Consider the following 18,023-nt stretch of genomic DNA (forward strand, 5'->3'; position numbering starts at 1 on the left):
AAACTAAAGAGAGCATCAGCATTACTTTTGGCAGCAGAAGGAAGCAAGGTATTTTCTCCATTTGAGAAAAGTACAAAAAGGAACAAGTAACGAATCAAATCAAAAGGCAAGCAAATGGAAGGAATATCTATCTATGATCTTTGATAAGCAACTACTGAAATTAACTCGATTATAATATGGTATGGACTACAATAAAGGTGTTACTCTAATAATTTTCAACATATCACATGCATAACTTCAGGAATTTCATTTTGCTTCCTTACTAATAGAGCATATCCAATTACAATTCCCTACCATATTAATTGAAAATTATAATTTTTACCTACAACTAATACCAATTCAATCGATAATTGCAATTTGAATGTGCCTAATACAAACTTGCTATTTAATTTACCAAGAGATCAATCCTTGCTTACACTTGACAATTATAACTGTTCGGCAATATTAGCTGTTAGCTATTTTAGTAGCTCTCAGTTGTTTTACTAACTGTTAATTATTAGATATTAACTGTTTGTAGTTAACTATTTATAGTGATATAAAGCAGAAGTATTCAGTTAAATTAGTTATTTGATTAGTTGTTAAATATAAAAATAGTAGTATCATATTATTAATTCTAGTTAAAACGTTCCCTCAACCTCTAAAGGCTAGAGGGGTAGCTATTAACTGTCAGATATTAACTGTTTATAGTAATAAAAGGCAGAAGTGTTTAGTAAAAAATAGCTGTTGGATTAGCTGTTAAATATAAAAATAGTGGTATCATATTATTGATTCTAGTTAAAACACTTTCTCAATCTCTAAAGCTAAGAGGGATAGTTTTTCATGAACAACTCGCTCAAATTCTAAACACTATAAATACCATGTCATTGAACAATATAAATGAGAGGTGTAGTATTTTGATTATAGCTAAAACACTAAACACTACTTTAAAAGTTATTGCCAAATGGCCTAACACTAAAGTATTATTCATTATTTGGATAATTTTCTCAAATCATAACTAACACTATCTAATTAATAATTGTGTGGAATCAATCAATATAAACAATTAAAATATAATAAAAAAAATAAAGTGACACTCCATAGATTTGTATAATAATAATTTGAAAATTTTAAAAACTTGCCCAACTATGCGAGAGTAAATAGTATTTTCTTAAAATAATCATTCATTATATACAGTACAAATCAACACTACAATTATCAGAATTTAGCAAATGAAAAGTACAAATGCCATCCAATTAGTTGATTACTACAAATTGCCTATCTGAAGAATTATCAAATTTGTGGATTTGCGCATATCCAACTCCTGCATATAGGAATAAGAACAAAACTAGGTAACCCCTTTGAGACAAAAGTGAAGGCAAAATGAAGTTTGAAGCAATAACATACCAGATTTAAAAGCAGCTTAGGATTCTTGATTATTTCACTTTACTTTGCATATCCATCTCTATAGACATGTATCCTTGTGTCATTATAGATGGGATTAGAATTGGGATATGAATTTTGAAATAAGATGAAGGGTGATTGTACATTTGAATAGTGAGGTTTTGATTTATGCTTATAAAATAGTTCAAAGTGAAATCTATAAAATTCATACAAAAGAATTGAGTAATGAAAGTAAAAACTTGGAATAAGTATCATTTAAGAAATGAAAAAAAAAATCAATTTAATAAATGATAAATTCTTCTCACATATTTTTGTGGTAAATTAGTACAAAAAAAGAAAAGAAAATTTTTAAGTAAAATTTGGTAAGCTTAAATTGTCTAGCACGGTCGGTATGAAAAAACTAAAAACAAAACTGATACAAAAGTTTAGGAACACACCAGATGTAAATAAGTATATGATATCCTCTACATCGCACTTTCCCACTTTGAATCTGTCTCTGTATACTTTTGTAGAAATGTCTGTCACTATAGCGGTGGTTAGAATATCCATTTTTTTATAATTTAAATTGAAAGTTTCAAAGAAGAAATGGCTATCAAAAGTGAAAAGCCTCAAGCCCATGGAATCTTTTATTGTTAAGATGCGAGAAGAACTTAATTTACAAAGTATAAGCTCCTTGACCAGCAGCAGAACAATCGTGAGTATTAAGAAATAGAGACAATAAAAAATGAGAATAGGAATATTCAAAAACCTAGAGGATGAGTGTAGAGATTAGGGATGTGAGCAATCTTGGGCCAATCGACACCCTTTTCCTTTATACATCTTACAGACAACTTGAGGCATTCATAAATGATCAGCTGCTGTAAAGATGTCAGTAAATGCATTCCCTCAGGCAGCGATGTCAATCTGGAAATGATTAGCCATCGAATTGATGTGAGCTTGCCTATCCAATCTTGCAAAGCCATTAAACTAGCACAATTATCGATGGTGAGCTCTTGCAGGTTTGTTACAAATTGAAGCCCCTTTGGTGGAGATGTCAATTTTGTAAGACCACTAATATTTAGAGATTGAAGACTCCCGAGATCTCCCCATTCCATGGCATCACTGTCATCTGAAACAAGCTCATCGCAGTCTACGATCTTCAGATGCTAAAGGCATTTGAGACGTCCCATATCTTGAGACATTGACGCCAGCTTTGGACAAGACAAAATTTCTAGCTTTTGGAGTGAAGTAAGGTTCTGCAGTTGAGGCAGAGATTCTAGGTCCGGAATGGCTTCGAGATACAAATGCTTCAATTTGGATAGTGGAGCAAGAATCAAAGAGGAAGAAGAAGTGGCCATCGTCTCACGTAGCAACCTTGCTTTGGCATGTTCCAAGCGGAGCTCTTGATGGAGAGATGGAAACAGCGGCATGAAAGTGAAATCTTTGCAATTCTGTTGGAGTAAAAGTGTTTAAACGATTGGAATTTCTAGTTTTAGCAGTAGGCAAGAAAGTTTGCAATTTAAAAAATTGAAAGATAGATAAAGCAACTGATCTGATTTTATTTCATTCAAAGTGCAAAATTTATACAAGAAAAAATAACAAATTACTCCTACTTTTATGGTCTGTTACAACTGAAATCATAACAAATGTAATCTAAAGTCCAGCAAAAACCAGCAAATCTTCATACTTGAGAGATTGCAACAACAACCTTCAAATACCAAGTCTTCAGGGATTGGAACCTGGAATGTCAACATCTGAACACTCCTCCTTGACATCTAGGTGACAAACACCTATCTTTTGTTTAAGAACTTCAAATCTTTCTTTTGGCAATGGCTTGGTAAACATATCAGCAAATTGATCTTTAGAAGAACAATGAACAAGCAACACTTCATTGGATTGTTGAACTTCTCTCATAAAATGAAACTTGATCTTTATATGCTTTGTCCGACCATGAAACACTGGATTTTTTGAAATTGAAACTGCAGAAATGTTGTCAACCATAACTTGAGTTGCCTCAACTTGTTTTTGCCCCAAATCTTCCAATAATTTTCTTGACCAAATAGCCTGATTTACAGCAGCTGCAGTAGCAATGTATTCTGCTTCTGCTGTGGATTGTGCTGTAGTTTCTTGTTTTTTTGAGCTCCAAGAGAAAAAACCAGAACCTAGAGAAAATAAGTACCCTGAGGTGCTTCTAGAATCATCAACACTGCCTGCCCAATCACTGTCAGAATAGCCTAATAGCTTCAGGTCTCCTTCTGCAGATTTGGAAAATTGAACTCCATGGGAAATAGTTCCCTTGATGTACCTCAGTACCCTTTTAGCTGCTGAGAAATGTTTTTCACTTGGAGAATGCATGAACCTAGAAAGCAGACTAACAGCAAAAAGTATGTCAGTAGCTGTGAGATACAAAAGGCTACCAATTAAACTTCTATACAAGCTTTCATCTATTTTCTTGGAGTCATCATCCTTGCTTAGCTTCTCACTTGTTGTCATAGGAGTAGATACAGGTTTGCAGTCCTGCATTTTGAATTTTTTTAGCACATCCATGGCATACTTCTTTTGACATATGAAGATACCTGAACATGATTGCATCACTTCCATCCCTAAAAAATAATTCATAACTCCAAGATCAGTCATTTCAAAGACTTTCTTCATCTCATCCTTGAACTCTATAATTAGCTCAAGATGGCTTCCGATTATGAGGATGTCATCTACATAGATGAAGACTATTAGAAGTTGACCTCCACTAGATTTCACATACAAAGTTGCTTCACTTTGGCTTCTGCAAAAACCTAGTTGATGTAAATGACTGTCCACTCTAACATACCAGGCCTTGGGAGCTTGTTTCAAGCCATACAAGGCCTTTTTTAGCAAATACACATGATCTTCTTTGCCTAGAGCTATATACCCATCTGGTTGCTCTACATATATTTCTTCATCAAGAATTCCATTCAAGAAGGTAGATTTGACATCTAATTGATGAATTTGCCAAGAATATTGAGCAGCAAGAGCAATAAGGAGCTTGATTGTATCATACCTTGCCACAGGAGCAAAGGTCTCCTGAAAATCCACACCATACTGTTGGGCATAGCCTTTCACCACCAATCTGGCTTTGTGTTTGCAAATTGTACCATCAGGATTGAGTTTTGTTTTGAAAACCCATTTAACTCCTATCACCTTGTAATTTTTAGGTCTTTCTACCAATCACCAGGTTTCATTTTTATTGATCATCTCCAGTTCTTCTCTCATTGCTCTCCTCCATTCTTGAAAATCCTTTACTTCAAAATAACTTGAAGGTTCTGAGATTGCCAAGCTGCAACTTTGATAAATGTCCTGCAAGGATCTTGTGCCTCTTATTGGTATGTCATCAAAGTTTTCTTCATGAATTTGATCACCAATAGAGACATCTGGTTGCATGTTATTCTGATTTTGCCAATCCCAGGTTATTGCCTCATCAACCTTCACATCTCTGCTCAAGATAATTTTGTTAGTTTGAAGGCAATAAATTCTATAACCTTTAGTTGATGAACCATAGCCAATGAGAATTCCCTTTTGTGCTCTACTGTCAAGTTTGCTTCTTTTTTGTTCAGGCACTTGATAGTAGCATATGCTCCCAAACACCTTGAGATGATGCACTGAGGGTTTGACATCATTCCAAGCTTCATATGGTGTATGGTTCTTCAATGCCTTTGTTGGTAATCTATTCAGCAAATATACAGAGGTATTGACAGCCTCTGCCCAGAATTTGTTTGGCATCTTTTTCTCAAACAATAGACACCTAGCCATCTCCATTACAGTTCTATTCTTCCTCTCAGAGACACCGTTCTGCTGTGGTGTGTATGGTGTTGTTAATTGATGTTCTATGCCTGCAATGCTACAAAACTCAGCAAATTGAGTGGAAGAATATTCGGTGCCATTGTCAGATCTCAAGATTTTAATCTTCATGCCACTTTGATTCTCTACAAGGGCTTTGAATCTTTTGAAAACTGAAAAGACTTCACTTTTGAATTTGATAAAATACACCCAGCACATTCTCGTATAATCATCAATAAAGAGAGTGAAGTATTTGTTAACACTCAATGATTCAGTTCTCATGGGGCCACACACATCTGTGTGAATGAGTTGAAGCTTTTCAATGGCTCTCCAAGATTGATTCCTCGGGAATGGCAATTTTGCTTGTTTGCCTTGTTGACAAGTCTCACATATTTGAGCCTCTTTAGAAATTTTAGGCATGTTTCCAACCAGCCCACACTTCTTTAAGTTTGCTAAACTCCTTTGGTTGAAGTGTCCAAACCTTTTATGCCACAAGTTTGAAACACCTTGAGTGATGCTAGCAAAAGCATGTTCAGCAGCTTGCTCCCAATCAATGGTAAAACTCTTGTTTTTCATTTTTACACAAATCAATTTTGCTCCAGAAGGATCAAAGATGGTGCATTGATCGTCTCTGAACTGCAGAGAATATTCCTTTACAAGCATCTGACCTACACTCAATAGATTTTGGCTAATGTCAGGTACAAATAACACATCAGGGATGTATTTGATACCTGAATTTGTTTTGACCGCTGCTGTGCCTCTTCCTTTAACTTTCACATATTCTCCATTGCCAATCTTCACCTTGGAGCTATAGGTTTCATCAAGATTTTTGAACATTGTAGCATTGTGACACATGTGGTGTGTACATCCACTATCAATGAGCCATGTATTGCAAGTAGAATTGCTATGCAAAGATGAAGCAACAAAAAGTTCCTCCTCCTGAGATTCAAAGATTCATCTGTGCTTGTTAATTACTTTGAGGGCCCTTGTTCTTGAACTTGCACACTTTGGTGATGTGTCCAAGTTGCTTACAATTGCCACACATTGCATTAGGCCTCCTTCAGCAGTACTTCTCTAGATAAGTATTCTTCTTGCAATGTGTGCAAGGTGGATATTTTGAACCTTCATTACTGCTGCTTCCTTCATTTTTGCCTTTGATCTTCTTATTGAAGCATTTTTTTTCCCTTTGCTAGGCTGCTGGTTTTGCACATGAAAAGCACCTTCAGTTTATTTGTCTTGTCTCAGGGCCCTCCTTTGCTCTTGTGATTGAAGAGCATTCATTAATTCTGCAAGAGAAATGGCAGAGAGATCCTTGGACTCTTCAAGAGAGGAGATCTTCACCAATCCTATTATCAAGAAAATCTTCACCAAACAACTTGATTTTGTTAATAATCAAGGAAATTCTGTCAGAATATTTGGCGATGGATTCATCTTCTTGCATGCTTAGAGACTCAAAGTCCCTTTTCAGGTTCAAGATTTGCATCTGTCTAGTTCTATCACTTCCCTGATACTTATCTTTTAGCCTGTCTCATGCTTCTTTAGCAGTTTGGCATGCCATGATCCTAGGGAAGACTGAATCTCCCATAGAGTTTTGAATAAGTTTCTTGGCTTTGAACTTTTTGGTCTTTTCTTCAGAGTGGGCCTTGATTTATGCCAAGGTAGGGTTTGGTGGTAGTGGAGCCACTAGCTTACCTTCAACTACAACCTCCCATAGATCAAATGCCTCCAAGTAAGATTGCATCTTCACTGACCAAATTTGATAGTTTTCACCAATGAAGACTTGCGGAGTTAACAAGGAAAGGTTGCTAGTTGCCATTTCTGGTTAAAAGGGTGAGGGTTTTAAAGCAACTCTTGGTTTTCTCTCAAAACTCATAAGTCCTATAAGACCAACTGAGGCTCTGATACCACTTGTTGGAGTAAAAGTGTTTAAACGATTGGAATTTCTAGTTTTAGCAGTAGGCAAGAAAGTTTGCAATTTAAAAAGTTGAAAGATAGATAAAGCAACTGATCTGATTTTATTTCATTCAAAGTGCAGAATTTATACAAGAAAAAATAACAAATTACTCCTACTTTTATGGTCTGTTACAACTGAAATCATAACAAATGTAATCTAAAGTCCAGCAAAAACCAGCAAATCTTCATACTTGAGAGATTGCAACAACAACCTTCAAAGACCAAGTCTTCAGTGATTGGAACCTAGAATGTCAACATCTGAACAAATTCTTCATTATCAATTTTGAAAGACAAGGCAAGTTCAACTCCATTCCTCCTCCACCGTCCTCTCAAACTAGTGCCATGTTTGAGTTGAATCTCTTGCAGTGATGGGAAAAATGTAATTGATGGCAATGCCCAAAAGCAAGGCACCTCATCTGATATATACACCAAGGAAAAAAGCGTATCGAAACAAAGGGCTTTTAGAAAGGGGAGTTGATCCAAGGGTGGTAGTTGCTTCAATTTTTTGGCAAAAATAACGCTTAATTTCTACCAAATTAGTCATAGAAGACAACCAACTTGAAAATCTCTCACCCTTGAAATGTTCCACATTCAAGTGTTGTAAATTTGGATGAGGCTCAAGCTTTTATAATAATAATTCACTCTTTTCAACTTCAATAATATCAGAAGGGCCCTCATCCACAACCAAAAGAGAAGGAAGCTTTGCCCAACATAACACCAAAGACTGAAGGTGTTTATTTTCCCTTAAATTCACTTGCTTGGACTGTAGCTCAACATTTTCCACTTTTTCAAGGTTTCAGAGTACGATCCTTCCCCTAAGTTGGTTTAGGCCATTCACTTCATTTAGCACAGCCCTCGAAGAGCCTTTATCCCATGCCACCACAAAATCTAATAGTTGACTCAAACAAGTTAGTTTCCCCAATCCAATTGGCATGCATCGTAGATTCTCACATCCATCAATCATGAGGCACCAAAGACTGATCAATTTTTGATATCTCTTGGCAATTCTTGAAGAGATATACAATATGAGAGTATTAGAGTTTGCAAGTTTTGCAAATTAGTAATGGACTTTGGAAGCTTTTCCATACCAATATTAGAAATGCCAAGATATCTCAAATACTTCAATTTTGCTATTGAATTCGGCACTCTACAATATACATCTATTAAATTCAATGCACATAACTTTTCAAATTTTGAAATAATCATGTTTAAACCCTTTTTTGATCTTATAGTGTCAGGAACTCTTTCAAAAAATAATGTCCTCATGCCCTTGACTTTAACCAGCATCTCAATTTCATTGAAAGAAGATGGCCAATGTACATGATGGATTCTTTCACAAACATTTTCTACGGCAAAGTGCCTATCCTTTGCTATTGATTTTGCTAGGTCATGGATATGATCATGCATTTTATAATGGGACATCTTTTCTAACAGATGGAAGAATGATCAAGATAATAATTCATTGAAGTATTGATCTCCAATATCTTCTAAATTATCATCCATAGTTGAACAGACAATGTAGCCTTATGCTATCCATAAACGAATCAATGTTTCTTTATGGAATTCATAATCCTTTGGAAACATTGCACAAAAAGTAAGCATTGCCGTAAATAAATTGGCAAGTGATAGTAACTCAACTTCAGCACAGAAAAAACATTCCCATTTGTTTGATATGACCTCCATAATTCATTTTTAAAAAAAGAAGACCACTCACTCTCTTTAGTTTTCAAATGCATGAGGCTTCCTAAACTCCTTTTTGCAAGTGGAACTCCTTTTTGCAAGTGGAGCTCCTTTACATTTCTTTACCATCTCTTTTCCAGTTTTTATTAGGTTAGGATTCGCTACACCATGCCCCTCTCCAAATGATAGTTTTTTAAATAAATCCCAAGCTTCATTTTCTGTTAGACCCTGCAAAACATATGGGATATCCACGCCCATGGCTGATGCAACTCTTGGGCTACGAGTGGTGACTAAAACTGTACTTCCTGGGTCACGCACTAACAAGTAATCTTTCAAACTATCCCATTTTTCCTTAACTTCATTCCATACATCATCTAGGACCAGCAAACACCTCTTCCCTTCTAAATTCCTTTTAAGACTATTATGCATTTTTTCTAGTTCTAAATTAGGCACTGCATCATTAGTTGCACATTCAAGGATCTTCTTAACTAGCAATTTCACATCAAATTCCTCAGAAACACATACCCACATCTTCTTCTCAAAGTAATTTTGAACATTTTCATCATTATACACCAACTGAGCAAGTGCAGTCTTTCCTAAGCCTCCAATAACAACAATTGCGTTCACAGAAACATTTCCTTGACTAGTTAGAATCAACAATAACTTAATGATATTTTCCTTATTCATATGAGATTTCACTACAGAGGATGTCTCCCTTCCACGACTTTTATGCCTCACATCTATTATCATTTCTTTCTTCACTAAATTGAGGGTAGAAATTTCATTCTCTATCTTGTTTAGCTTCTATCTAATGTCCTTAACTCTACGGCCCAGCTTAGATCGAAGCCAAATTTGATTTGAGGAGGAAAAAAAGTTGCATACCTTCAAACAAAAACATTTATTAGTTACTTATGTGGACTCTCTCTATTTAATTAATACATGTTTGCGTGAGTTGCAATTTTAATATTTCTTCCATATTTTTATTAAAAACTTTTAAATATAAACAATAAAATTTTAATATCAGAAATGTTTCAATTATTTTTCAACCTTTAGTTTTTCAACTAAATTTCAACCTAAATTATTTAAAATAATGAATTTAGGATCTTTATTTATTATTTTAAGTAAAACTTATCTACAAATTAATACATCTTAAAATTAACTTAAAATTAAATTAAAAGGTAAGTTTTGTAAAACTAGGGTAAGGACAAAATGTATGAGAGTAAATGATGGGCATCTAATGTATAATATATTCACAAAATGAGTGTGGCAGATAAGCATGCTAGAAGGGATGTCTATCTGGTATTATAATAATAGATAAAATTAGGAAAGATTACATCTACCAAAGAATACACGTAGATATGAGGAATAAATTAAAAGGGCATAGATTAAAATAGTTTGATTATATCCAACATAAAGAACTAAATGCTCTTGTGCTAAAATGTAGAAAATTAGTGGTAGAAGTAACGGGGAGAAAAAGGGGAGACTTAAAATCATATAGAGAGAAGTAGCATCAAATGATCTATAATTTTTTAATATTAATGTGAAATTAATCTCAACTAGAGTTGAATAGCGTAAACAGATTTTTACAGCTAACCTCAACTAGTTAGATATTAAGGCTTAATTATTGTTATATTTGTGGGACTATTGGAAGATATATTATGAATTTTCACTTGTAATTAATTTTTTAGTAATATTTGAAATAATTCGCATTTTCTAAAATTTTTTTAACCTATTTTCAAGGCATTAGGTCAGTGGCTCAAAGATCTAGACCTGTTTGTCTGATTACTTATAATATAGAATATCATGATTTAAATCCAAACAATTCTTTTATGCTATGTTTGAATGTTAATATTTAAAATAAGGAATTTAATTTAATTTATTATAAATTATTGATAAATTGTGAATTTTAAATATTATTATTTTATTTATTAAAAAGATTTTAGAGTGAATTTAAAATAACATCATTATATACATTATTTAATACACCATAGATATTAAAATAAAATTTGGAAATAGTTTATAGTGGTAAGGTTAGATAGCTAGAAAAAGGAGTGGAAGAATATATTGAAAAAATTTAGATAAAATAAGAATAAATTTTCAAAATTTTAAAAAATTTAAATAAAATTTTTACAAAATTTGAAAATTTGACCAATTATGCCAAGAATTAAATGTTTGGGTTGAATAGCCAAATGGCAAAAATATTTTTATTTTTTAGGTCATTAGACTTATAAATATGCATATTTTTATTTTTATTTTTTTCATTTTTTTATGCTATTAAAATTCTCTCATCAACGTATGAAATATTGAAGCAAAGGATCGACCATATTACAATGAGCATGAGCAATATCTATAAAATGCATTTAAAATATACCTGTGTTGCAAAGTTTCCCCGGCTTTGGGCTTGCACCATCTTCTGCAAATCTTTAGTTTCAACCGTATCTACCAACTCTTCTGCCTCATACACAATGTCTTGAAGCCTCCGTAGCCAACTCTTTACTGCAAGGCTCTTCTCTCGCTTCTCCTCAGCATCTATAAGTACAGCTTTGATAGTGGTTAGAGAATTTTCAAGCCCCTTCAGATCATCTTTGGCACCACTTATCAATTCAATATCTTGGAAAGCAACTGACCCCACCTTTGCTATTACTTGTTCTGTGATATTGAAGGCAATTTCTTCGGCCATTTTTCAACAAAAATTAATATTTTGGAAGTGAAGAAAGATAAAGGAAATCGAGCAAATATAAAGAGAGCATCAACATTACTTTTGGCAGGAGAAGGAAGCAAGATATTTTCTCCATTTCAGAAAAAGTATAAAAAAAAGGAATTCATTATTTATAAATGTTTGAAGATTAAAAGAAATTCATCAACTCAATTATAATATGATATTGACTACAATTTTCAACATTTTGATTTCAAGCAAAAAGTGATAGGATTTTAAATTTTCAAGAATTTTAATTCATTTATTTAACTAAACTTAAGATACTTCTAATTAAAAAAATTTTATCTATTTATATAAGTCATAGAATTCAATAAACTAAGAAAGGAATATTAAAAGAATATTTATAAATTTTAGAATATCACAATGTAAAATATCAAGAAAAGAATATTAAAACCATTGTTATTAGAATCAAACTGAATTGATCGTTGATATCGAATTAATTAAAAATTGATCGTTGGTTTGATTCAATTTAAATAACAAACTCAAAATTTTAAAAATTGGGATGGACCCAGTCAACTCGGCCGGATTTAAATAATTTGATTAGTTCACTTTAAAAAATAAATAAATAAAACTTGAGTGCATGGGGATCAATCCTGTAAAGCACAATTGGATTGTCATAACCATCTAGACTAGGCATTGAAATTGGTCATTTTTCTTCTTCTTCTTATATATATATATATATAAAAGCATATTTATATAGCATATTTATTAAATTATTTTTATTAATATAACATAACAAATGAATGTTTTCTTATAATAATGAAAGAAATTAAGATTTATATTTTTTTTTTACATTGTGACATGATGTTAATAATTATTTTATTAGTATATTAACTTGAATTATTAAATAATATTTTAATAATTTATTTTGTTAATATATTGACTTAAAATATTAGATTTAAATATAAGTAATTTTAGATGTTCTTATTAAATTATCAACTAATTTTGACATTAAGGTGAAGTCTAATAGTGAGGTTTTACAAATTAAAAATAATTTTTGCTTAAATATATATGATAATATTAGAGGTTATTTTTGAAATTTCATATATTTGTAAATGGAATAAAGGTTAATTCCCCACTCAAATTAGCAATGAGGGCTAAGACATGACTGATTGACAAGATAAAAATGTAAAGGCATTTAAATAGAATAACGAATACTTAACACATATTGCCTATCATCTTCAATGATCTCCATAATTTGATATTAAACTGTCTATTATAGAATAGCATATATTTGACGTTAGCTGTTCTCATGCAACACTTGTAACTCCTTGACAAAGCTTTTGGCTGGAAAGAAGGAAGGCCTTCTACAGAAGAAAGCTTATCTATAATTTCTTTCACACCAAACAATATGAAAGAAAGCTTCACATAAGGTGCAAGCTTTATTTTCATGCATCTCAAGATCTATCCATATGTATAATTTTTCACTAGTTCATTGGTTTTTGTACCTTAACGTTTTATTTAAAACATCAACACCTTCATTCCTTCCAACACAACCGATTTACAGAATATTCCAATTGCCTACTCAACTACTCAAGCTGGTCGCTCACCAGTTGAGGGAGGTCAGTCTATTCTTAATGTTATTAGCCGTCACCTTGCATGAATCCAAGGTCAATGATTTTAAATTTTCAGTGGTTTCAAATGCTGCAACCTTGCACTGGTTTTATAGGAATTTGACACATTCAAAGAGACCAATCCTATCAACCCATAAATCAATTCCAATTATTTATCTATTAGATTGCAGTTTTGTGACAAATTTAGCAGAAGTAGGGATGAAAGATCATTGATGCTCTTTATGCCAGCATTAGTTAATCCACCACAGCATATTTCCAAAGACTGCAAATTTTTGAAATTTTGCAATTCATTATATAAATTTTGCGCAAGGCCCCTGTTCAAGTTACGCAAAACTGAGGAATAAGTTGGGTTAATCTTGCAAATGGCAATGCCCAATGCTAAAGCATAGTGCCTTCAAGTGGGATCAAGCTATTATAGTTCCAAGCTCAATCATAGTACCTCCAGAGGCTGTCCACCGCCACCCTTTTCCTTTTCCTTTTCCTTTAATTTTACTTTAACTTGATAGTTCTGATGGGCAATACATGGAGATGAGCCTATGATTAGTTCATAAGAGAAATGTAATTATCCTTGACACTAATGAATAAAGGATAATATCAGAACTTATCCCACCATCAAGTTGATAAACAATATTCTAAACTATTTTTTAAATATTATCACACTAGAATATCAATAAAATGATGCTAGTTTCAGCAGTTTTTTTTATGATATATCAACATTTAACAAACCATAGTCAATAATTTGATGAATCAAATTACATTCAACAGCAACAACTATTGGAAGAATTGGAAGGTGGGAGCAACAACAACAACATATGAGACTTAGAAGCCAAGGTGGTAACAGAACAAGCAAGGTTATCACAGGGACCATTTTTTATGTGATTAAATACATTAATATCGTTTTCTCTTATATTATTCTAAAAGTTGTGGAGCTAAAAGCATTATAAAGCGAAATGCTAGATCGACGAAAAGCTACGTCTGTTGCATATATAAGCTTTAGAAAAATGGCAACACTAATTTCTTAATCTATTAATTTGGTAGATTTGATGGCTTAAAAAGTGAGGCTTTTGAAGGCTTTGAAAACTCTAAAAACCTTAACTTTATTAAAAAAAAAAAAAAAAAAAAAGCTTAATGCTCTATTTCACCCCTTTAGTTATTGGGAAAGCTTAATTTACTTATTTTCATTTTTTTTCTAAATTAACTCAAAAATTTTAATTTAAGTTCAACTTAATTCAAAAATTAAAAGAAAAAGAAATTAAACTTTTTAATTTTTAGGCTATATAAAAAAAAAAAACTAAAAAAAATGAACTTCTTAATTTTTTGCTTAAATCTAGAACTTGAGAAATTTAGCTCATAAATTTTAATTTTTGAACTAAATTAAGTTTAAATTAAAATTTTTAAATTAATTTTAAAAAATATTAAAAAAAACTAAATTGAACATTTCCAATAAATACAGGGGTGAAATTGAAAAATTTTCCATTAAAAACACCTTCCCCAGAAAAACTTGCTACTTTAAAAATCATTACATTACCTTCAAAATTTCCTCCCAAACATAGTGTAAAAAGTGTTGTTAGAACTCTAATTAGGGATATGAAATTAGTTAGTTTGGTTTTAAATTAAATCAAATTGAACTAATCAAAAAATCAAAATTAAAAATTATGAGAACTAAATTGAATCAAAGTATATAGAAAATCGAATAAAATTAAAATTTTTAATTCGGCTGATCAGTTTTGCTACTTCCTCTCCCTCAACAAACACAGTGGCCCTTAAATTACAAGCAAAAACAACAATACCCTCAAAATCACATACAAAATAATACATCACAAATAACATTTTAATATTTAAGGACTATCTCATTCACAAATTTTAAGGGCGTAAATTAAATAGACGACCCTCAACTTGGAAGTATATAATATTAAGATATCTAAACTTTAATTTATAACATAAACCCCCTAATTTTCAATTCAAGTAACATTTTGTGAACTTCAGTAACTAATTTTTAAGTTATTTTTGTTTGGTGAGACATTTGTCAAATTAAAAATTTATATTTTTTTATTAATTTGACACTTATAGGAAAAAGTTTTAATTAATTAAATATTTTATAATTAATTTCTCTCTAGATTCTATCCCTTGTTCTTATCCAAATTGCACAGATCGACACTTCAATAATCCAATATCTATTTACTCGAAACTATCAATCCGTGAAGATAAATTTTTTTTAATTTGATAAATGCTACATCAGCATAAATAACTTAATTAGAAACAAAATATTAAAGTTCACTATGGAGTTTTATATTACTTAAATTAAAAATTAAAAGGTTTTGTGTTATAAATTAAAATTTAGATACCTTATTGTTATATCCTCTAAATTGAGTATTGTCTATACAATTTATCTGTTACAAAATCAAAATCCATAATTTATGAAAATCTATCCATCATCTTCAAGAGAATCAAAACTAAGAAATCATAAGTTTTTATTTGTAAAACTCAAAATCACAATAACAAAAGAATCAAAACCGATGTTGCAAATATCCAAATTGGGGAAAGGAAAGGCCACAAAAATGAATTCGAAAAGGCTTTCTTCTACCTTAACAAAGATGACGATAGCAAGAGGCTTTTATGTAGCATCAACGGCAGCAAGAGACAAGGCGATGATGGCAAGGGCAATGAAAACTGGCAGGGAATGAGAAATTTGAAAGACTTTGAGCTCAAGGGAATTAGAAAGAAAATGAGAAATCTGAATGTCTTTAAACTCAAGGAAACTAAGAAGGAAAGGAAAAGGAGAGCTGAACCAGTGAAGCTTACAAAGAATGAGCAATGGGTGCATAGGGATGGCAATTAGTAGGTACTACGAAAATCACCATATTGGAATCCATCTCAAACCTTATTATTATTATCTAAATAATACTCAAATCTATTTAATTTAATTTATTTTAATTTATAATCTGTATGAAAAATATATTTTATTAAAAATTTATATTTTATAATTTAATAATTCTATAAAAATATTTAAATTCTATTTATTTAAAATATAATCTTAAAAATTTATAAATATCATTAAAAAAATTTTATATTTAATTAATTATTTATATAAGCAGGCTCGGTGAACTAATATCTAACATGCAACACTCAAACTTAACTCGAACTCTGCATATGTATTATTCCTCAAAACTAAGAAATCAAAAGTTTTAATTTGCAAAACTCAAAATCACTATAACAAATGAATAAGAGCCCATGTTGCATATATCCAAATTTAATAAAGGTGAGGCAACAACAATGAAGTCGAAAAGGCTTTTTTCTACCTTAAGAAGAATGATGACAGCAAGAGGCTTGCATGTAGCGTCAACAGTAGCAAAAGACAAGGCGGTGATGGCAAGGGCAATGAAAATTGGAAGGGAATGAGAAATCTGAATGCTTTGAGCTCAAGGAAATCAAAAAGGAAATGAGAAATTTGAATGTCTTTAAAATCAAGGAAACTAGGAGGAGGAGGAGGGATGAATCAGTGAAGCTTACAGAGAATGAGAATGGGCAATGGAGGCATAGGGATGACAATGAGTACGGTACCCGAAAAATTTCCATATTCAAACCTATCCCAAACCAAATTATTACTACCCAAATAATACTCAAACATATTTAATTTATATATATTTTAATTGATAATCTATATGAAAAATATTTTGTATTAATAATTTATATTTTAAAATTTAATAATTGTATAAATATTTAAATTTTATTTTAGAAAAATTATTATTTAATCTTTATATTTTAATGAAATTAACTACTTGGTCCTTGTATTTTAAAAAATACACTATTTAGTCTCAGTATTTTGCTTATGTTAAACTATTTAGCATCTCCATCAAATTTTATGTTATTTATACTATTCAAACTACTATTTAGTTTCTATATTTTAAGGAAACTAATTAATTGATCTCGTATTTTAAAAAATATTGCTATTTAGTCCCTCTATTTCATAAAAACTAATTAGTTGGTCAATATATTTTGAAAAATATAATATTTTAAAAAATTATTTTTCAAAATATATTATTGGATAAAAATAGAAATTTTGCTATGGGAAGACTAAATCTGAATTTGTATTTTTTTTTTTGAAAATTTTAATTTCTTACATATCATTTTTGTGTTTTCTTTACTAGTAAATAATTTTCTTTGATTACTTAGAAATTTAGGAAAACTAAGTGGACAGCTTGTACCTTTTTTATCATCAGATGAAAACAAAGAGAGAATAAAGAGGAGGATGATATGGGTGTAGAGGAGAAGAAATATGGAGAGAGAGTGAGAAATAAGAAAAGATAAGAGAGAAATAAGGGGGAGAAGTTTAAGGTAGTTTAAGTATAAAAAATAATTATGAGACTAAATAGTTAACGAAGTCAAATTATAAGGGCTAACTAATGTGTTTTTCTAAAATGTAGAGGCTAACTAATTAGTTTAACTAAAATAGAAGAACTAAATAATAGTTTAAGCAATATTGGCTAACATAAAAATTAAAAAAGAGGCTAAACAATTGAACCGAAATAAAATACAAAGATTAAATAGTATATTTTTTTAAAATACAAAGATCAAATAGTTAGTTCTATCAAAATACAAGCATTAAATAAAAATTTATCCTTCTATTTATTTAAATATAATACATAAAATTTTATAAATATTATTATAAAAAATTATTTTTATATTTAATTAATTATTTATATAAACCAACCAAGAGCCATTCTTATGGGGGCAGCGCAGCATAAGCAGGGCAGGTAAAGGAAAGAAGAAATCAGGTTTATGTTTTTAAGTTTTTATGTGGAAAGGGAGTGGGCTAAGCTTGGTTAGGGGAAGAAAGCCATGCTTTTTTAAGTTTTTTTTGTAGAATGCCCTAAACGCCTAGACTTCTATTTTTAAATGCCACCACCATCCTTTAGGCTGGGCTGGAG

General features: G+C 31.3%; 2 protein-coding genes across 2 annotated transcripts in view; one reads left to right on the forward strand and one right to left on the reverse strand.

Moving 5' to 3' along the window:
* The window catches only part of LOC110662800 (F-box/FBD/LRR-repeat protein At1g16930), a 59,739-nt gene that overhangs the window by 21,778 nt on the left and 19,938 nt on the right, over positions 1 to 18,023 (forward strand). The gene's annotated exons all lie outside the window — the stretch shown is intronic.
* Positions 8,845 to 11,485, reverse strand: LOC110656445 (disease resistance protein RGA2-like). The gene is made up of 2 exons (XM_058134563.1): positions 11,177 to 11,485; positions 8,845 to 9,561 (listed from the first exon to the last, which is right to left on the reverse strand). The coding sequence occupies exons 1-2, from the start codon at positions 11,483 to 11,485 to the stop codon at positions 8,845 to 8,847; spliced, it is 1,026 nt and encodes a 341-aa protein (XP_057990546.1).

The sequence above is a fragment of the Hevea brasiliensis genome, chromosome 14 (genome assembly GCF_030052815.1).
Source record: "Hevea brasiliensis isolate MT/VB/25A 57/8 chromosome 14, ASM3005281v1, whole genome shotgun sequence".
Taxonomy (NCBI): domain Eukaryota; kingdom Viridiplantae; phylum Streptophyta; class Magnoliopsida; order Malpighiales; family Euphorbiaceae; genus Hevea; species Hevea brasiliensis.

Excerpts from the sequence above, each read along its gene's own strand:
- LOC110656445 (XM_058134563.1), bottom strand. The coding sequence starts at position 11,485 with ATGGCCGAAGAAATTGCCTTCAATATCACAGAACAAGTAATAGCAAAG. Across the intron at positions 9,562-11,176 it reads GGGGAAACTTTGCAACACAG|AAAGAAATGATAATAGATGT; the intron begins GTATATTTTAAA and ends AATTTAGTGAAG.